This window comes from Lemur catta, chromosome 1 (genome assembly GCF_020740605.2).
Source record: "Lemur catta isolate mLemCat1 chromosome 1, mLemCat1.pri, whole genome shotgun sequence".
NCBI classification, from domain to species: Eukaryota; Metazoa; Chordata; class Mammalia; order Primates; family Lemuridae; genus Lemur; species Lemur catta.
In genome coordinates this window covers 120,558,617-120,579,200 of record NC_059128.1, presented here as the reverse complement: position 1 = coordinate 120,579,200, position 20,584 = coordinate 120,558,617, and the positions used below count along the sequence as shown (strand labels likewise).

The following is a 20,584-nucleotide window of genomic DNA, read 5'->3' as shown; positions in this document are numbered from 1 at the left end:
TAGCCCACCCTGCCCCCTTGCTCTGGCCTGCACCCTGCGACTGGAGAAGGCTGTTCCTCGTGAGGTCATGGGGTCCTCGTCCCCATCGTGCCAGGCCAAGGACACTGCCTCTTTGTCCCCAAGGCACTGACCTCATAGCCTGCTGGGCGCCTGACCCTGGCCAGCCCAGCTGCCCCTCCGGACCAGGCTCCTTGAAGTAGGAGCCCCCTCCCCTAAGGCTAAGCCACACAGACTAACCCTGCCCACCTAGGCCTCAGTTTCCCCAGATGCCCACCCCCAGGAGGGACGCTCCCCCACCGCAGTTCTCCAGGACCCCGAACATCTTTTTCTTGAGGAGAAAGGCTCCTAGGCTAAAATTCAGCATTGAAAGCAGACAACTTGGTGACATTTAGTGCAACACATTGGCAATGTTGTGCAACCACCACCTCACGCTGGTTCCAGAACACTCGCACCCCAGAGGGGACTCCGCGCGCGTCAGCAGTCCCTCCCAGCCGCCTCCGCCCCTGCGGCGCTGACCCGCCGCGCTGGGGTCGCCGATCTTAGCTATGTCACAGAAACGGCACCGCACGACCCGTGCCCTTCACGCCCGGCTTCGTCCGCCAGGCGTGGTGTTTTGGGGGTTCATCCTCGTCCTTGCCCGGGTCCGTGTTTCTCGCGGACGCTGTGGGGCGTGGGTGACGGTGGCGAGACGAGGTCAGAAACAGACACCCGGAGCCGAGCGCTGGAACGGAGAAAGAATAAGTTGCCTCTTGAGGAAGCGAACTCGGAAGCCAGGACCCCGGTGCCCGGGGCTGGAGCTGGGACACCGGGAAGGGGGCGTGCTGGGGGCGCGACACACTGGACGCTAGACCTCCGACCTCCCAGGACACCGGGCTGCCTCCTCCGGCTCCCGGGTCTCAGGAGCTGGCCGGAGACCCAGCCAAGGGCACAGAGCCGCAGCTGGAGGCGGGGTGTCCGGTTTGGGTCTGAGGCCCAGGGCGGAACCCCTGACTTGCCCCAACGGGGCATTTGTGGTGGGGATGAGGCCACCCCCGCCCAGCTGACTTCCTGGGTTTCTTTCTCTTTCCTTTTGACTCGCTGTGGGATGGGCTGTACCGCTTTAACTTTTTTTTTTTTTTTCGTCTTTTTCTTGCTTTGATTCAACGTGTTCCGGGGTGGGGACAGGATGGCTCGGCCGGCCTGCCGGTGGCACAGAGGCTCCCCTGGGGCTGCAGGCCTCCACGTGGACGCGATGGGGCGGCCTGTGGCCCGGCTGTCTCTCCTCCTTCTCCTGCTCAGCAGGCAGGGCGGTGAGTCCCCCCATCCTGGCCCAGCACCCTTGACACGGGGGCTTGTGTGCCTAGGGAGGGCTGTGGGCCTGGCTTGAGGGTGGTACCTTTTTTCTGCACCTCAGTCTTTCCCTCTGTCAAATGGGAGACAGGCTATCATGGTTACAGGGTTAGACTTGGGTATCTCTCCCCCATCTTGATTTTCTCTTCTGTGAAATGGACTAAACATTTCCTACCTCCCAGAGTTCAGTGAGTATGTTATATATATATCTATATAATGTATATGGTGTGTTATGTAAATAGTATACAATAGATATACACACATAATATAGTGTATACAATTGTCCCATGGGGGATTGGTTCCAGGATACTCCCTGGATATTGAAATCCGCGGATGCCCAAGTCTCTGATATAAAATGGAGTAGAATTTCCATCTAATCACATCTTCCTGTACAGTTGAGATCATCTCTATAGGCCGGGCGCGGTGGCTCATGCCTGTAATCCCAGCACTCTGAGAGGCCGAGGCGGGCAGATCGCTTGAGCTCAGGAGTTCGAGATCAGCCTCAGCAAGAGCGAGACCCCATTTCTACTAAAAATAGAAAAATTAGCCGGGCGTGGTGGTGCACACTTGTAGTCCCAGCTACTCGGGAGGCTGAGGCAGGAGGATCACTTGAGCCCAGGAGTTGGAGGCTGCAGTGAGCTAGGCTGACGCCACTGCACTCTAGCCTGGATGACAGAGGGAGACCCTGTCTCAAAAAAAAAAAAAAAAAAATCTCTAGATGACTTGTAACACCTAATGCAAGGTAAATGCTGTGTAAATGGTTGCTATACTGGATTGTTTGGGGAATAATGACAAGAAAAGAACACACAGATGTTCTTTTCAGAACATCTTCAGAAAAGATTCAGCACAGATGTGATTTTTCTTTTGGAATACATTCACTCTGCGGTGGGTTCAATCCACAAATACAGAGCCCATGGCCCATCTTGTGGAATCCGGGGAGAAGGGCCTAGCCCCATGCAGATAGCTAGGTTTGGACTCTAATCCCAACTTTGCTCTTGCTGCTGTGTGACTTTGGGCTACTTCTTTGCCTCTCTGTGCCTTGGTTTCCCTCTGTGTACACTGGGCACCAGCAGGCGACTGACTCTTTAGACACAGGGAATGCATGCAACATGCTCAGGGCAGGGCTGGCCACATCGCAAGCCTCCAGGGCTTTGGGGGGCCCTGTATGGTGGGAGACCAGCACTGGGGAGGGGTACGGGGTACCCTAGATTCTTTTAGAGGAGTACCCACAGGGTAGCTTGCTGCTGGTGGCAGTGAGTCTCATTCTTGCTCAGGCTGGTCTCGAACTCTTGACCTCAAGCGATCCTCCTGCCTCGGCCTCCCAGAGTGCTGGGATTACAGGCATGAGCCACCTCACCGAGCCCCCCTTCCTCTTTCACCCAGTTCCACGCCTGGCAGACACTGTCACTCTCGAGGGCCAGGGGGCAGCCAGTGGCCCAGGGAGGTTGCTGCCTCCTGGGGAGTTGTTCACTGCCCCACTGCTGATGGGCCAAGTGTGCTTCCCCCTCCCTGCTGTGCTGCCTTTGCTCCCCCCAACACGCTGGCTTTAGATGCTGGTGGCGTCCTAGGCACACCCCACTTCTTTCTGTGCCTTGCTGCTTGGGGGACCTCCCTATTAGGCCCCCCAACTATGTATCTCAGTCTCCACTGTGGACTTTCTACCCAGAATCCAAAGACTAATGGGTGGTAGATGGATGGACAAATGCATTAATGGATGGACAGATTGACAAGGGGATGGGTGGATGGATGGATACATGGATGGATGGATGGATACATGGATGGATGGGTGGATACATGGATGGATGAGTGGATGCATAGATGGGTGGGTGGATGGATGGATGGATGGATGGGTGGATGCATAGATGGGTGGGTGGATGGATACATGGATGGATGGGTGGATGTGTGGCTGGGTGGATGGATGGGTGGGCGAATGAATACATAGATGGGTGGATGGGTAGGTGGGTACATAGAAAGGACGGTGGGTGGGTGGGCTGATGATCACTTGCATGTAGACCCCCAGGCTGAGCACTTGTCCCTGTACAGCACAGAGCCAGGATGTCATTGTCCCTTGTTGCCATTGCAGCTGCCTGCGGAACCAGTGGGTGCTGTTTCCAGGACATGCCACATCCGGACGCAGACTCAGGTTTGGGGCAGCCCCTCATTGCAGGTGGAGGGCCACACGGGGCTGTGCCCGACCCAGCCACGGCATCCCCTCCCTCAGCCTCCTGCCACCCAGCCAAAGACCCAGCCCCATCTGTGATCTTCGGGGCCCCAACCCCACAGCCTCCTGGCCCGTTCTGACTAGGTTCAGGGTGTCCCAGAGCAGTCGCCCACTTCCGTGAGCCCTGTCCCCTTCCTAGCAGGGTCATGGGGCTGGTGTCTCTATCTGTTCAGATTGGTCAGTGCATGGGACAGAGCAGCTGTCATTAAGGATTCTGAGGTGCCTCCACCAACTCACCCCAGGCACTGCTGGAACATTCATGTTCATAACACACTCCACAAAAGATGTGGCACTGAGCAGGCACACTGTCCATTCTTTCATTCAGTAACTATTTACTGAGCACCTACTATGTGCAGACACAGTTTTAGACATAGGGGATCAGCTGTGAGCCCAATTGGCTTCTCAAGGACACAGCTCAGGGGAGGGGATGGACAACATGGCAACGAGTGTCCATGCTGCCTGTGAGGGCATGCTGTGAAAAAGCAGAGGTGAGGGTTAGGCAGGGAAGGGGCTGCTCTGGGCTGGCTGGCGCTGGAGGAAGTGACACTGAAGAAGAAACCAGAATGTCAGGACGTGGGGGAGGGTGTTCCAGGCAGAGAGCACAGCACATGCAAAGGCCCTGAGGCAGGGGAGAGCCCCGTACGTCTGAGAGTTGGTAAGGGGCATGCCAGGGCAGGAGCGAGTCCAGCCAGGGATGGCTGGAGACAAGGCCAGGAGGACACAGGGAGGGTGCCGGGAGCCACAGCAGTGGGGAAGACATAAGTGTCACCAAGATTCATCCCAGGTGTGGAGACTGCCCACCCTTCCACTCTGATCTGTCCCCAAACCTACAGGATCTCTTCCAGGTTCCGCCTCAGGCCCCAAGGACCTGAGCTGCTACCGGATAGCCAGTGCCCTTTACGAATGCTCCTGGCGGTACGAGGGCCCCACGGCTGGGGTCAGACACTTCCTGATGTGCTGGTGAGGTCCCCAGCACAGTTCTCAGACCCTCCTCCCCCATCCCACCCTGGCTCCCACCTCCCCCGCCCTTGCTGTGTTCCCCCTCTCAAATGTGTGACCTTGGCCTTGTCATTACCCCTCCCTGGGCCATGGTTTTGCATCTGAGAAGGGAGGGATGGGGGATTGTGGGGGTCAGTGGGGGTGGGCATCCCAGTATGGGTGGCCGTGAGGGTCCCTTGCGTCCACTCTTCTTCCTCACCCGTTCAGTTTTTCATCCATCCGCACATCCATTTCTCCCCTCTCTCTGCTGAAGCCCATGTCAGGACATTCTGGGATCCCTCAGACCCCTCAGTCCCAGCCTGATCCCCAGGAACCCCCAAGCTAGGGGAGGGGAAATACACAGGGTAGCAGAGGGTGCCGGGGTGTGGAGCAGCGTCCGCTGTGGTTGCTGGGCCTCCTTGGCACAGACGTCCTCCTTCCTGCAGCCTTAGCCCCGGGCGCTGCTGCTACTTCGATGCAGGCTCAGCCACCAGGATGCGCTTCTCCGACCAGGACGGGGTGTCTGTGCTCTACACCGTCACACTGTGGGTAGAATCCCGGGCCGCAAACTGGACAGAGAAGTCGCCTGAGATTACTGTACAGCTCTACCGCTCCGGTCAGCAGCGCATTCTCCTCCCGGTCCATGCGACGCCGGGGGATTCCAGGTCCCTGGCAAGGGGTTTGATACTTCCAGATATTGTCACATCAAACACTGCATGTGACACAGAGGTTTTCATGACCCCTTGCCAATCCCCTATTGTTGGACACTTAGGTTGTCTCTGGTGTCTGATGTCCACAACACTGCCAGGACCCTGTTGGGCTTTTAATATCTGTTTTCATGACTCAACATCGTGTATTTCACATGTATTTGTGGAGCTGCTCCTGTGCCCTGGTTTTAGTAGAGACGGGGTCTTGCTCTTGCTCAGCCTGGTCTAGAACTCCTGAGCTCAAGAGATCCTCCTACCTCGGCCTCCCAGAGTGCTGGGATTGCAGGCGTGAGCCACCGCACCCAGCCAAAACATAATGATTACTCATAGTGAGATACTGCTGTGAGATCAGGGAGGCCTCCAGCAGGAATAAAGGTGAAGGAACGTGGTCCAGGCAGAGGGCACAGCAAGTGCAAAGGCCCTGGGGCAGAATCAGGCAAGCTCTCCATCATTTGCAATTGCCAAGATAATAGGCTACATGTTTGTAGATGGCTGAATGGCTAAGGAAATGATACACACATACGATGGAATATCATTCAGCCTTTAAAAAGAAGGAAATCATGTCATTTGCCACAACATGGATGAACTGGGAGAACATTATGCCAAATGACATAAGCCAGGCACAGAAACAAAAGTACTGTCTGGTCTCATTATACATGGAATAAAGAGAAAGTCAAATACATAGAAATAGAGTAGGACAGTGGTTACCAAGGTGGGGAGAAGAAGGAAATGTGGAAATGTAGATCAAAGAGCACAGATGTGTAGTTACGTAGCATAAACAAGACTAGAGTTTTAATGAACAGCAGGAAGGCTATAATTATAATATTGTATATTGAAAATTTGCTAAGAGAATAGATTTTAGGTGCTCTTGCCACACACACACACACACACACACACACACACACACACGGTAACTACATAAAGTGATGGGGCCAGGTGTGGTGGCTCACGCCTATGATCCCAGCACTCTGGGAGGCCGAGGCGGGAGGATCGCTTGAGGCCAGGAGTTCGAGACCAGCTTGAGCAAGAGCGAGACCCCGTCTCTACTAAAAATAGAAAAAATTAGCCAGGCGTGGTGGCGCATGCCTGTAGTCCCAGCTACTTGGGAGGCTGAGGCAGGAAAAATCACTTTAGTCCAGGAGTTTGAGGTGAGCTATGGTGACACCACCATACTCTAGCCCAGGTGACAGAGCAAGACCCTGTCTCAACAAAAAAAGGCAATGGATATGTTAAATTGCTTACTGTAGTAATCATTTCATGACGCAGATGCATATCAAAACATCATGTTGCACACCTTAAATTTATACGCTAATAATAATTTTTTAAAAAAGAATCGGGCATGGTATGACCAAGGTATAGCAAGAGTGATTTATGTCTCCCCTTAGGTCAGGTTCCTTGAAATGGGTCTAAAAATTTAGTAAGATTTCCCTAAAAGTCCTCCAAAGAAATTGAATCAATTACCCTCTCACCAGCAAGCTACAAAAGTGTCTGTCTCACCCCAGCCTTGCCAGCAATGGGTATTAATATTTTAAAGATATCATCACTAATAACATCCTGTGTATGAATCTTGATTCTTTGAATCACAGAATGCCAGGCTTAGCTGGGACCTGCGAGGGTCTCTCTAATTCACATTTGGGGGACTCGGTTACCCTGGGCTGGGTGGGGCATGGGCCAGTTTTCTGGAATTTTCAAGACCGGTCAACTCACTCACACACATGTGGGCTGCCCCTCCCCGACCCCCACCTCTGCTTCCAGTTAAGTACGACCCTCCCCTGGGAGACATCAAGGTGTCCCGGTCAGCGGGGCGGCTGCAGATGGAGTGGGAGACCCCAGCCCGCCAGGATGGCGCTGAGGTGCAATATCGGCACCGGACGCCCAGCAGCCCATGGAAGTTGGTGAGTTTATTTCCCAGGTCAGGGGTGGACACAGGACTCTCCAGGGTACCAGCCTCCAAATCAGTCTCACCCTCTCTATAGCTGTCACCCCTCCCAACCAGCCTCCACTCTTGCCCTGTGTCTACCCCCAAGGTCAGAACTGACCATGACCTCCCCTACTCACACACCCTCCATGGCTCCCTGTTACCCTCAGGGCAGCATCCTCATTCTCTGCCCCGATTGCCTTCTGGTGCTTCTTCTGACACCCTCCCGAATGGCTGTTGTTTTCTGCCCATGCCCCAGGTTTCCAGCCTCCTTGCTTTTGCACACGTGGTCCCCTCACCTGCATGCCCCTACCTTCATCTGAGCGCGCACAAATCCTGCCCAGCCTTTAGGCTGCAGCCCCAGGCCCACCTCTCCTGGGAAGCTACCCTTCCATCCATCCACCCACCCATCCATCCATCCATCCACCCATCCATCCATCCATGCATCCACCCATCCATCCATCCATCCATCCATCCACCCATCCACCCATCCACCCATCCATCCATCCATCCATCCATCCATCCATCCATCCATCCATCCATTCTTCAGCTACTCTCTGGCAGGGCAGATCTGAGCTTGCAAGAAACCTCCTCCCTGACCTGCTCCCCAAGGGTCCCCCAGCTTGGAGCAGACAGAGGCCCCCCCAAGCCCGGCCTCTAAACCGTGGCCAAGCTCCTCCTCCCTCAGACTGGGAGCGTTGTGGGGGCAAGGAGCTGCCTGGACTTCAGCCCCCTCTTCCCTCCAAACACTGTGCCCTTCCCTGAGCCTCAGTTTCCCCATCAGGTAAATGCGCATGAAATCAGCCAGGGACAGGTGACATGGGAGCCCTGATGGGAAGGAGTGTCTCTTTATGTTTTATTTGCAGCCCCCAAGCACATTCCTCCTTAGACCCTCCCAGCCTCCTTTGCAGGCGAAGAGAACTAGGCTCAGGACATTGAGGAACGTGCTCAGGGTGATGCAGGGAGTAGGGGACAGGCTGGGTCCAACACCACAGACAGGTTTTAAAGGCACCATTTTGTCTCCTAAAATAATTTTTTTTAATAACCATTTTCTTTTGGGGTAATCTCAGATCTTCAGAAAAATGACAACATAAGGCTCTGCAGAGAGCTTCCATCTGCCCTTGACCCAAATTCCTCTAACGTTAACGTCCTCCGTAAACGCCAGAGAGTATTTGGCTGTCACAGATTTTCCCGTGAATGTCCTTTTTCTGTTCCTGGATCCAACCTAGGGTCACACATTGTATTTCGTAAAATCATTTTTTTTTTTTTTTTGAGACAGAGTCTCACTGTGTTGCCCGGGCTAGAGTGAGTGCCATGGCGTCAGCCTAGCTCACAGCAACCTCAAACTCCTGGGCTCAAGCGATCCTACTGCCTCAGCCTCCCCAGCAGCTGGGACTACAGGCATGCGCCACCATGCCCGGCTAATTTTTTATATATTTTTAGTTGGCCAGATAATTTCTATTTTTAGTAGAGACGGGGTCTCGCTCTTGCTCAGGCTGGTCTCGAACTCCTGACCTCGAGCGATCCTCCCGCCTCGGCATCCCAGAGTGCTAGGATTACAGGTGTGAGCCACTGCGCCCAGCCTCATAAAATCATTTTTAAAATTTTAAAACAACAAAGATTTTCAGCACCGAAATGCGAAATAATATATAAATATGTTTTCATTCTAGGGTGACTGCGGACCCCAAGATAATATGGGTGAGAATAATAACAGGAATATCAAGAACAACAGCAACAGCTGCTGCAAGTCAGCACTGATTGAGCACCTGCTGTATGCTGGGCCCGATGCTAAATTCTTTGTATGCCTCTTGCCCTGTGCTCCGTCATTTAGTGTTGGGTTATTTCCATTTCACAGGTGAGAAAACTGAGGCTTGGGAGATGAGAAGCCATTGGCTAAGGTCACAATTCAAGAGGTGGCCAGGACTTGAACCCAGGGCAGGGGCAGAAGTGGGTGATCCTGGTGGCCCCCTGAGGAGCAGGGCCTGGTCTGCTCCTGCTGAGTCTCCAGGGCCCAGCATATGGCTGTGTACACAGTTGGAGCTCAATAAGTGCATGATGGCTAAGTGAACAGTACCAAGCCCTGAGCAACTCCCATAGCCTGGTGTTTGACCTGTCTCTCCCCAGAGTCCTGCATCTGCCCCCTGGAGATGGAAGTGGCCCAGGAATTCCAACTACGACGGCGGCAGCTCCAGCTGGGGGCCCCAGGAGGTCCCTGGAGCAGCTGGAGCAGCCCTGTGTGCATCCCCCCTGGTGAGAGCACCTTGGGTCGCAGGGGTGGAGCAGGCATTACAGATAAGGCAGCAGGTGGTTAGAAACAAGGCAGCGGGGGTCGGGCGCGGGGCTCACCCCTATAATCCCAGCAATCTGGGAGGCTGAGGCAGGAGGATCACCTGAGACCAGCCTGGGCAACATAGTGAGGCCCCTGTCTCTACAAAAAGTTTAAAAATTAGCCAGGCTGGTGGCGCGCACCTGTAGTCCCAGCGACTCGGGAGGCCAAGGTGGGAGGATCGCTTGAACCCAGGAGCTCGAGGCTGCAGTGGAGCTATCATGATGCCATGGCACTCCAGCCTAGGTGACAGAGCGAGACAAGAAAGAAAGAAAGAAAGAAAGAAAGAGAGAGAGAGAGAGAGAGAGAAAGAAAGAAAGAAAGAAAGAAAGAAAGAGAGAAAGAGAGAGAGAAAGAGAGAGAGAAAGAGAGAGAGAAAGGGAGAGAGAAAGGAAAGAAAGAAAGAAAGAAAGAAAGAAAGAAAGAAAGAAAGAAAGAAAGAAAGAAAGGAAAGAAAGAAAGAAAGAAAGAAAGAAAGAAAGAAAGAAAGAAAGAAAGAAAGAAAGAAAGAAAGGAAGGAAGGAAAGGAAGGAAAGAAAGGAAAGAAAGAAAGAAAGAAAGAAAAGGAAAGAAGGAAAGAAGGAAAGAAGGAAAGAAAGAAAGGAAAGAAAGAAAGAAAGAAAGAAAGAAAGAAAGAAAGAAAGAAAGAAAGAAAGAAAGAAAGAAAGAAAGAAAGAAAGAAAGAAAGAAAAGAAAGAAAGAAAGAAAGAAAAAGAAACAAGGCGCGGGGGTTAGACATAAGGCGGTGGGAGAAACGCGTGCTCAGACCCCTTCACAATCAGTACCTGGCCTCATTGCCTGGGCCTCGCCAAGCCCACTTTAGGGCCTTATCACATAAGAAACATCAGACTGAGCCTCACAGCGTCTCAAGGACAATGCCGCCTGCCTGGGCATTAAATGGGCTGCTGCCCCTGACTCTGGGCAAGGGGGAAATGAGTGAGGAGCCAAACACATGTTTGTGTTCAAAGACGAACTTGGAGAAAACAAAACAGCAAACAAACAAAAATTTAAAACGAAAAACTTGGGCGCCATGAAATCATGGTGACAGTTATCCCTGAGGATGGAGGTACGAGGAATAGCACTTCCCTTTCTTCCCTTTTTGCCCCTTTTCTACAATCGGGGTAGCAAGCGAGTTTCACTTTGTAAATGTGGCAAATCCATAACTGACAAAGAAAACATCTCTCAGTCTTTTTCTCCTTTCACTTCATCCCGTTGCCTTGGCTCTGTTTGCAGAACCACCCCCGCAGCCCAAGCTGAGGTTGTTGGTGGAGCGGCTCGGCCAGGACGGGAGGAGGCGGCTCGGCCTGCACCACCAGGTAATGGGGCGTGGTGGGGCTGTGGTGTGGCCTGGGACAGACAGTGAGAGGCAAAAAGCTGCAGGGGGGTGAGCAAGTAGAAGATGGAGGGAGATGAAATGTCAGGTGGCAGGGACTGGGCAGATTACAGGTTTAACTCTGAAGGTAATAGGGAGCCATGGAGTGTGTGTGAGTGGGAGAGTCTCATGATTGCACTTGGGTGTTTATAGGCTCTCTTTGGCTCCTATGGGGGAAAAATTATGCTGGTGGTGGGAAATGGGCAGAAGCCAGAAGGCCAGGAAGTAGGTGATAGTGACTGCTTTAAGTCCCAAAGCAACCTCATTACATGCAGTCTAATTGGCTCCATTTTATAAAGAAGAAAATTGAGACACAGAGGGAAAGTCTCTATAAGGGGTAAAACTGACAAATATTCCACCCACTGACTTCAGTATAGTTGACTTAGCCAGATCCCTAATGGGCTGTTACTATAAGCCCATTACTATTAGGTTATAGCAAGCACCTTCCTGTCCCATTTCCTCTAATTCAAGTTCCTTTTCTTAGGAGAAAATTTTTAGGCTTGAGGTAACTGGGTCCAAAAATGAAAACCCTTTCTTCACCCGGATCTCAGTGGGTTTTGTCAATTTTTCCCCCCAAAACTGGATGTGAATGCCTGTTTCCTAGCAGCTTTGCCAGCACTGAGGTTTATTGTTTTTTAAATTTTGGGTGCATGTCATTGGCTGTGGCCCTTGGCCAAGTCTGTCCTCACAGGCTGTGTCCTGCTGAGTGTCCATGGGATGGTGAGTATGATAAGGTCCCCACAATCTGTCTCTCATACGACAGCCGAAGCAGCATAAGCTTCCAGAAGGTTGCCAAGGCCCAGCGTCTGGTGTAGAGGTGACCTACCGAGTACATCTGCACATGCTGTCCTGCCCCTGTAAGGCCAAGGCCACCAGGACCCTGCGCCTGGGGAAAATGGTCTATCTGTCGGGTGCTGCCTATAATGTGACTGTTGTCTCCTGGAATCGATTTGGCGCCGGCCCGAACCAGACGTGGCACATTCCTGCTTCCGCCCACACAGGTGCCTCCCCTGGGTGGGGAGGGCAGCGGGAGGACCCTTCAAAGCCGAGCACCTATGCTGACCCTCAGCTAGACCAGGGTGAGATGGGTGAGGCAGAAAAATTCAAGGCGGTGCCTGATTTAGGGATGCAGCAAAAATTCAGGAGTCGAGATCCATAATGCTAGAATGCAGGGTTTTTTGTTTGCTTTTGAAACAGGGTCTCCCTCTGTCTGCCAGACTGGAATGCAGTGGTGTCGTCACAGCTCACTGCAGCCCCAAGCTCCTGTGCTCAAGTGATCCTCCTGCCTCAGCCTCCGGAGTAGCTGGGAATACAAGGTGCACACCACCATGCCCAGATAACTTTTTAAAATTTATTTTGTAGAGAATTTATTTTGCTACCTTGCCCAGGCTGGTCTTGAACTCCAGGCCTCAAGCAACCCTCCTGTCTTGGCCTCCCAAAACGCTGGGATTACAGGTGTATGTCACTGTGCCTAGCCCTATAATGCAATATTTTTAAAATAACCAACAGACTATAACCTGGGCTGTCTACATGTTTTTGGAACTAAAGTTTTATTGGGACCAGGACCAGGATCAGGGTGAAGCGAGTGAGGCAGAGTAGGGCTGATCCTGTATTTTATTTAAAATCTTGATATTTTGTTTTATATACAGATATTTTACTGACCTAAAATTCACACGCAAAATTAACCATTTTAAAGTGAGCAATTCAGTGGCATTTAGTACATGACAAGGTTGTGCAGCCACCTCCTCTATCTAGTTGCAGAACATTCTAACCCCCCGAAAAGGAAACCCCATCCCCATCAGGAGTCACTCCCCATGCCCCTCCCCCAGCCCTGGCAGTCACTGATCTCCTTCCTGTCTCTGTGGCTTTGCCTGTTCTGGACATTTCTATGAATGGACTCACACACTGCATGGCCTCTTGTGTGTGGCTTCTCTCTCCACGGTGCGGCAGGTGTCGGAGCTGCGTGCCTTTTCATGGCTGTATGGCATTCCACCGTGCAGATGGACCGTGTTTTGTTTATCTGCTCACCCACTGATGGGCATTTGAGTTGTTTCTGCCTTTGGCTGTTGCGAAGCATGCGCTAGTGCTCACCGTATATGTTTGCATTCATTTTGATATGTAAATATATTCCATTAACACATTGTTTATCTTGATAACGAAGCTTTTCAGTGCCCCCTTAAATTTTGTGCCTGAACACCCAGCAACCCTGTGAGGGCAGGGCTGTCACAATGACACCCATTTTAGAGATGACACAACCAAGACTCAGACAGGCAAAGCCACGTGCTGGGGTAGCAGAGTAGCCGGTTCCCCTGGTTAGGACCATAATCTTGCTGAGTGGCCCCAGGCTGGTGGTGGCTTGCTCTTTGAGAGCCTCAGTTTCCATATCTGTGAAATGGGATGATCACGACCCCACATTCTAATGGAGTGGCACCTGTGAAGCACTTAGCACTGGCCTGGCACATACAGTTAGTGCTCAATAAATAGTAGTTTCTAGCTGAGTGTGACGGCTCACACCTGTATTCCCAGCACTTTGGGAGGCTGAGGCAGGAGGATGCCTTGAGGCCAAGAGTTCAAGACTATCCTGGGCAGCATAGCAAGACCCTGTCTCTACAAAAAAATTTTCTTTAATTAGCTGGGCATGGTGGCACACAACTGTAGTCCCAGCTACTCAGGAGGCTGAGGCAGGAGGATCACTGGAGCCCAGGACTTCGAGGCTGCAGTGAGCTACGATCAGGCCACTGCACTCCAGCCTGGGTGACACAGCGAGACCCTATCTCCAGAAATAAAAATGAAAAATAAATGGTTGCTATGCCCAGACTGGGAAGCAGCACCTACCTCTCTGAGATCGCTGCAGACACCCTTGCTGTAGGGAGTGGGAGAGCTTTGCACAGGGACTGCGTGGGTGTGTTCTTGTGCCTCTGAGCTTGGCATTAGACCAGCGAGCCGATCAGGCCAGGGAGGCTCAGTCTTGCATCACACTCTGCCGGCAAGGCAGGCGGTGGGTGGCCAGGCATCTGCTGCGGCAGGAGCCACCCACCAGCTGGGGTGGGAGGAATAGCAAGCAGCACAGGCAGCCTGATGGCGGCTACCTTGGCAGGGAACACAGTCAGGCTGGAGGAGGACTCGGCTCATTCAGACACCCTGACGTGACCCTCTCCTCTCCTTCCAGAGCCAGGGGCTCTGAATATCAGCGCTGGAACCGATGGGACCAGCATGCACTGGCCAGCCCGGGCTCAGGGCACAACGTACTGCATTGAGTGGCAGCCCCACGGCCAGGACAGGGGCCTTGCCACCTGCACCCTGACTACGGCCCAAGCCCAGGATTCAGCTGGAATGGGTACAGTAGTGTCGGCGACCCTGTCTCTGCCTCTGCCTGTGTCTTATGTAGCTCCTGGCTGGCTCGAACCTCAGGGACCGTACACACGGATGTCAAAGGGCCAGAGACATGTTGCCATTTACTGGAGGGCACAGGCTGAGACTTGGACCTTCTCCCCCATGTGGCTCTGTGGCCTCCTGCCGGGATGCCGAGTTCAGCCCCGGGCAGTTGGGCCCTGGCGGGTGACGCATCTCACGTCCCTGGGTGTTTGCTAAATATTTGCCTGCACCAGGGAAGGTGGCGGCGAGCGAGATGCTGGTGGCAAGTTAATGAGGCCTCTCTGGAGGCTAGAGGGTGCCGTGTGGCTCAGGCAGTCTCTCACTCTCTCACTTCCTGCCCTGGGCCTGGCCCGAGCCTCAGCTCAGCCTGTTTCTCGAGGAGTTCCCAGACTGAGGAGACAGCTGGACACAGATGCCCTGGCCCCGTGGAGTAAGGGCTGGGTTGGAGGGGGAGACGGACAGGTTGGGGGAGTTGCATAGGGAAGGGATCCTGGAGGAGTGGGCATTGGTGCAAAGGATTTGAAGCATGAGTAGGAGTGTTCTAGGAGTTCCTGGCAGATGACACAGCCAGCACAAAGGTGCAGAGGTGGGAACACAATCTATTTAGTGGCCTGGCCTCTGCTTTTCCTTCCAGCAACCCACAGCTGGAGCCGAGCACCCAGGGCGATGGGGCAGGAGAAGTGTTACCAGATCACGATCTTTGCCTCTGCACACCCGGAGAAGCCCACATCGTGGTCTACGGTCCTGTCCAGTTACCACTTTGGGGGCAATGGTGAGTGGCCCAAACCTGCAGCTTCATCTCCCTAGAGCGCTTGGCAGTGGCTTGGGTGTCAGGAGGAGGGAGCTAGCCGGAGGCACCTACCACATGTCAGGCCGGACACGTGGAAGCAGCTCAGTGGACTCCAAAAACACCCTGAGCAGCACTGCCCCATTTTATAGATTAACAAACTGAGGCTCAGAGAAGTAAGACTGAGCGGTGGAGCCAGGATTTGAACCTAGGCCCACCTGATTGTGGCCAGGTTCACCCGGGTCTCTGGATGGTGTGGGCTTGGCACTCAGGAAGTGCTCAACCAGTGCTCTCAGTGTTGACCGTGGCAATCGTGCCGGTTGCAGCCTCGGGGGCCGGGACCCCGCATCACATCTCAGTGAAGAATCACAGCCCAGACTCGGTGTCTGTAGACTGGACGCCGTCCCCGCTGAGCTCCTGTCCCGGCGTCCTGAAGGAGTATGTCGTGCGCTGCCGAGATGAAGATAGCAACCAGGTATCGGGTACGTGAGGCGGTGCAGGTCCAGCTGGGGAGGAGGGGGGTCTCGGCTTGAGGTCTGCCTTGCTGTGTGACCCTGGGCACCTCATTGCCCTCTCTGGTCCTCAGTTAAACCAAGAGAATTGGGTGTTAAAACAAGGGTCTTAAGAGTCATGCTCTGTTGCCCAGGCTGGAGGGCAGAGGCATGTTCATAGCTCACTGCAGCCTCCAACACCTGGGCTCAAGGGATCCTCTTGCCTCAGCTTCCTGAGTAGCTGGGACTACAGGCGCGCATCACCACACCTGGGTAATTTTTTAAATTTTTGGTAGAGATGGGGTCTTGCTATGTTGCCCAGGCTGGTCTCGAACTCTTGGCCTCAAGCTGTCCTGCTGCCTCAGCCTCCAAGAGTGCTGGGATTACAGGCGAGAGCCACCGCACCCGGCCTGGACTCAGGGGTCCAGAACCCCAGGGAGGGCTGGGTGGGCACCAGCTGAGTGTCCACGATGTTCCAGGTGTGTCTGCGGCAGCCCTGCATGTGCACCAGCAGCTCACCTCCCATCAAGTAGGGATGACAGCCCTGCCCCCGTTCCCTTGGTGGGGAACCTGAGGTCTAGAGAGGGGATCTACCTGCCCAAAGATCCAGCAAACCTGGGTTTGAGCACAACCGGATGTCCCTTCCTGCCCTTTAGGAGGGAAAGAAATGAGAATATACAGGCAGGTCTCATGTCCTGCCCTGGCTGTGACGGCGTTCCCGGGGCTGGAGGCTCCTGGTGGTTTTGTGCATGGAGGGCTCCCATCCTCCCTGCAGGTGACACAGCCTTGCAGACGAGGCCTCGCCCTCCCTCCTCCCACAGCCACAGGCCAGTGAGACCTGAGTTCCTGTCCCGCCCCACCCCCTACCCCCACTGTCACCAGCACCCAGCACGAGGCACAGCACGAGGGTGTCCTGGCATCAAAGATGTAGGTACCCTGCTCTCACCTTGGCCACCTCCACCTTGTTTTGAGGGGGAAACTGAGGCCGAGTGGGGGTCAGTGACTTATGTGGGGCAGCGCGGCTGGAGGCAGCCCACATGCTGAAAAGCGACCTGCCCACAGCCACGTTGCAGAGGATCAGGCACACGGAAGCACCACTCGGCCCGGTTTACCAATTTCCCCAAAATTTCTTTCGGGGAAGATGCCTCTTGAACATTTTCAAAGAATACGGACGAGGAATTCTAAGAATATTTCCTTGGTGGTGCAGCCGCGGCCAGTGTCCTCCTTTTGAGGGCTGCTAAGAAGTGTTTTCTGAGCCCCACTCAAAGCGGCAAACTCTGGCTGAGATGCTCCTGTGTGCTTGGAGGCACTCGGGATGGAGCAGACAGAGCTAGCCCAGCCTCCACTCTCAGGACCCAAAGGAGATGAGGGAGGGAACTGAGTGGGTATCTGGGGGAAAGGTGAGGCAGGCGGGGCAACGGCCAGTGCAAAGGCCCTGAGGTAGGACTCAGCCGGTGTCCTTAGGGAGCACTGAGGAGGCGGATGTGGCTGGAGGGAAGTAAAGGGGTCCCAGCACCCATGGCTGCCTCCCCCCTGCAGAGCAGCCCGTGAAGCCCACAGAGACCCAAGTCACGCTCCATGGCCTGCGGGCCGGCACAGCCTACACAGTTCAGGTGCGAGCAGACACGGCACAGCTCAGGGGTGCCTGGAGCCAGGCCCAGCACTTCAGCATCGGTGAGTGGAGGGGGCAGGGCCTGGTTATTTACGCAGCGTGCACTGCACCCAGCTTCCCATAATGATCTGAGCAGCCTTGCCCTCACTCACGTCCCTTCCATGACTCCCTATCGCCCTCAGGAGAAAGTCCCAGCCCAATCTGCTCCCACCTCCTTCACCTCCTTTTCCTGCAGCTTTTGTTGACGAACATTTCCTCATACTCCAGGGGCCTTGCCCATGCAGGCTCTCCCTGCATTGAATGTTTGTTTTCCCCATCATCAAACTCCTATTCCTCCTTCAAAACCCAGCTCAAAAAACCCCTCCTCCACGAAGCCTTCCCTGTCTTCCTCTGGCTATTCCCCCATCTACCACTGCTCCTTCTCCCTGGTCTGTCATCCTGGGGTTGGGGATATCTGGGTCAAACTCTGCCTCCCCCAGCCTGGGTGGGGGCTCCTGGGGAGGAAGAGGGAGCAGGGGACTGTTTATTAAGTGGATGAATAAATGAGCGTCTCTCTCACGGAAAGGATAAGAAGGACACAGGCTCTGTTGTCCTGGGGTGCATGGCTGCGAGAGATTCAGGGACCAAGTGATTCCTGTTCCTGCCACGGTGAACTTTCAGTCCCAAGGGGACCAATTGGATCCAGGAGAAGTGAAGAGTCAGCCATGGGGGGCAGGTCTGGGTCCAGAGGGCAGCCACGTGGACGAGTGTGAATGAGCAGGTGCCTAGAGCTGTAGTGTCCCGGGCCCTCACTGTGTGCCAGGACTTTATTTCTCAATAGCTACCGAGCAGGTGACTTCCACAGCCCACACTTCCCAGATGAGGAGACTGAGGAGCAGGTTGCTGGGGCCCGACCCATCCAGCCCCTCCCTGAACAAGAGGCAGGAGGTTTCCCCTCCAACCCGAGCTCTCCCACCCCCAGAAGTCCAGGTTTCCGATTTGTTCATCCTCCTCGCGTCTCTGGGCAGTTTCGTGAGCGTCCTCCTCCTGGGCGTCCTTGGCTACCTTGGCCTGAACAGGTAACTCGCACCTTCTCCCCTGAGAGATCCATGAATAACAACCTCTCACATCAAGTAGGTACCTGGTTCTGCCAACTTTACAGACAAGGAAACTGAGGCCCAGGTGGTCAGAAATTGGCCTGGGGCACCCAGCAGTGGGGGTGGAGGTGGCATTTGAATCTGAATCCATAGGATTCCTCCCTTCCGTCCCTGCCCCAATCCATATCCTCACAGCCGTTATAACCTAACGGAGATGGAAAAGTCAAGTCAGAACAATGGAAAAGTAAGAGCGGACGGAAGCGCTGCTCCCTCACTGCCCCTCCCTCTAGGGCTGCCCGGCACCTGTGCCCGCTCCTGCCCACACCCTGTGCCAGCTCTGCTGTCCAGTTCCCCAGCAGCCAGGGGAAGCAGGTAAGGGCTCCTTTCCTACTCCAGGTCCTGGTTTGTGGGTGCACACTCTGGGCGAGGGTTCTGCTGAGCCATGGCCATGCATCTGCTCATTTTATTCTCCCCCAATCCATTGAGATTGGGGCTCCTAGACCAGTGCTCCAAACGCCTCCCCATTTTATAGACAGGCAAGCAGAGGCCCAAGGAGGGATCCGTCTCTTTGTGCTGCTGGTGTCCCTGCAGGATTCTCTCCTGGGCAGGCTCAGCCTTGCCCTACTGGAAGGAGGGTGTCCATTTTCCCCATTAACTGAAGCAAAAGTCTCAGGGCCATCACTGATTGGTCCAGCTTGGGTCATGTGCCCTTGCCTATGGCTGGACCCAAAGGCCTGAAATTCTCTGATTGGCTGGGCCAGGGTCACCTGCCCATTGCTAGAATGGGGGTGGGGCCTCTGCACCACCCAACCAAACCATCCGGGAGGAGAAGCAATTTTCCAAAGAGAAATGGGGGTGACCTTCTTAAGAAAGGCTGCGTGGGGGTCACTGAGGCAAAGTGGACCCTCACATTGGTCCCCAAATTTGAGAGGGTTTGGCCAGCAGGGGCCTGGGCTGTTCCCTCCTGTGTGGGTGGGAAACAGAGCCCTGCCCACAGCCCGGGCCCCACCCTGTCTCTCCAGACTTGGCAGTGGATCACCCCGGTGGACTTCCAGGAAGAGCTGTCCCCACAGGAGGCCCTAGTGGTAGAGGTGTCCTGGGACAAGTGCGAGGGGACAGAGCCTCTCAAGGAGAAGACAGCGCTGCCCTGGGGTGTTCCCGAGCCGGCCCTGGACCCAGAGCTGTCCTTGGAGGATGGAGACAGGTGCAAGGACACCCCCAGGCTGATGTCCTGGGGCCCAGGGGGCAGGATGGTCAGGGGGACAACCCTGCCCAGGCGGATGGACTCCTGCTGTTCCCCGGAGAGGTAATGCAGAGACCCAGGATTGGGGCGTTTGGTGCCCCTGGAGGCCTGAGGGTGAAACGGGCACATCCATTTTGTCTTACAGACAGGAGCACTGACTATCACAACCGTGATGGCTGGTTATTAAGCACTGATGGTATACCCAGCCCATTCCATCCAGACACTCTCATGATGCAACCCCCCACCAAATCCCCACCACTGCCCCTGCAAGGTACCATGGCTGTTCCATGTCAGAGATGTGGCCACTGAGGCTCAGAGTGGGTGAGTGACTCGCTTAGGCCACACAGCACAGGTAGGAGTCATATTTGGGCCTGAGTGACCCAAGGCCCCTCAGCCCCTAGACCCCAGCACCCCTGCCTCCCACCCTGACCTACTCTGACCAGCACCTGTTGCTTCACATCTTATGGTGGGAACCCTAGAAACCACCGTGAAACAGAAGCTACTGTGCCCAGCCGGGCCAGACATCCATGGGGCAGGGACAGACTCTGTCACTGGCCCATTCTGGAGCAGGATAGACTGGCGGTGAGGGGCAAATGGAACTCAGATCTATCCCAGAACCCTGGCCTGGGCGTCCTCTCCCAGGAGCACTGGATAGGGAGTCTGGGTGCAGGGCTCCTTGCAGCACTGTGGGGTCTTGAGGCTTTGAGGATCCAGGTGGGGGGGACAAGAGGAGCTCTGAACATTCTAGGGAAACGGATGGTCCCTCCCCAGCCTCAGTCTGCCCTCCCCACCCCGCAAGATGGGGGTGATGACATTGTTGACCTCACAGAGCTGTTCAAAGTCGCAATAAAGGAGCCCCCTCTTGGGTAGATCTCTGCTCTTATTGAAGTTTGAACGTTCTGCTCAAAATCCCCAAATGGGAGCGTGACAACGCATTCATCTGTCCATCCCACACCCGCGTTCATCTCTCCCTGGGGTCCCCCAAAGGGCTCCTGGTCTGGAGGAGGCAGAGCCGAATGAGCGCCCAGAACTCTACAGAGACAGGCCTGGGCACTGGGAGGGACAGCTTGGGGCATGGGGCAGCTAGGTCCCCCCATAACAGGAGACTTGGTTGGTCCCCAGCCCCCCGCCAGCACCCTGCAGTGGCAC

General features: G+C 54.5%; 1 protein-coding gene across 3 annotated transcripts; it reads left to right on the top strand.

Moving 5' to 3' along the window:
- The first annotated feature begins 464 nt into the window (after positions 1-464).
- On the top strand, positions 465-20,312 carry IL12RB1 (interleukin 12 receptor subunit beta 1). 3 transcript variants are annotated; one of them, XM_045553637.1, is made up of 17 exons: positions 465-1,289; positions 3,413-3,472; positions 4,384-4,465; positions 4,975-5,144; positions 6,991-7,130; positions 8,824-8,851; positions 9,278-9,403; positions 10,713-10,795; positions 11,615-11,852; positions 14,021-14,188; positions 14,861-14,998; positions 15,340-15,495; positions 17,049-17,178; positions 18,078-18,174; positions 18,483-18,564; positions 19,215-19,498; positions 19,581-20,312. In XM_045553637.1, the coding sequence occupies exons 1-17, from the start codon at positions 1,166-1,168 to the stop codon at positions 19,620-19,622; spliced, it is 2,148 nt and encodes a 715-aa protein (XP_045409593.1). In that variant the 5' UTR covers positions 465-1,165; the 3' UTR covers positions 19,623-20,312. The 3 variants fall into 3 exon arrangements, with proteins under 3 accessions (XP_045409593.1, XP_045409575.1, XP_045409584.1); XM_045553619.1 differs by having other exon boundaries at positions 4,384-4,510; XM_045553628.1 differs by having other exon boundaries at positions 4,384-4,510; positions 17,044-17,178.
- The last annotated feature ends 272 nt before the right edge of the window (positions 20,313-20,584 follow it).

Coding starts and splice junctions, on each gene's coding strand:
- IL12RB1 (XM_045553619.1), top strand. CDS start 1,166: ATGGCTCGGCCGGCCTGCCGGTGGCACAGAGGCTCCCCTGGGGCTGCA. Junction 8,852..9,277: donor CGGACCCCAAGATAATATGG/GTGAGAATAATA, acceptor GTCTCTCCCCAG/AGTCCTGCATCTGCCCCCTG. Junction 10,796..11,614: donor GGCTCGGCCTGCACCACCAG/GTAATGGGGCGT, acceptor CTCATACGACAG/CCGAAGCAGCATAAGCTTCC.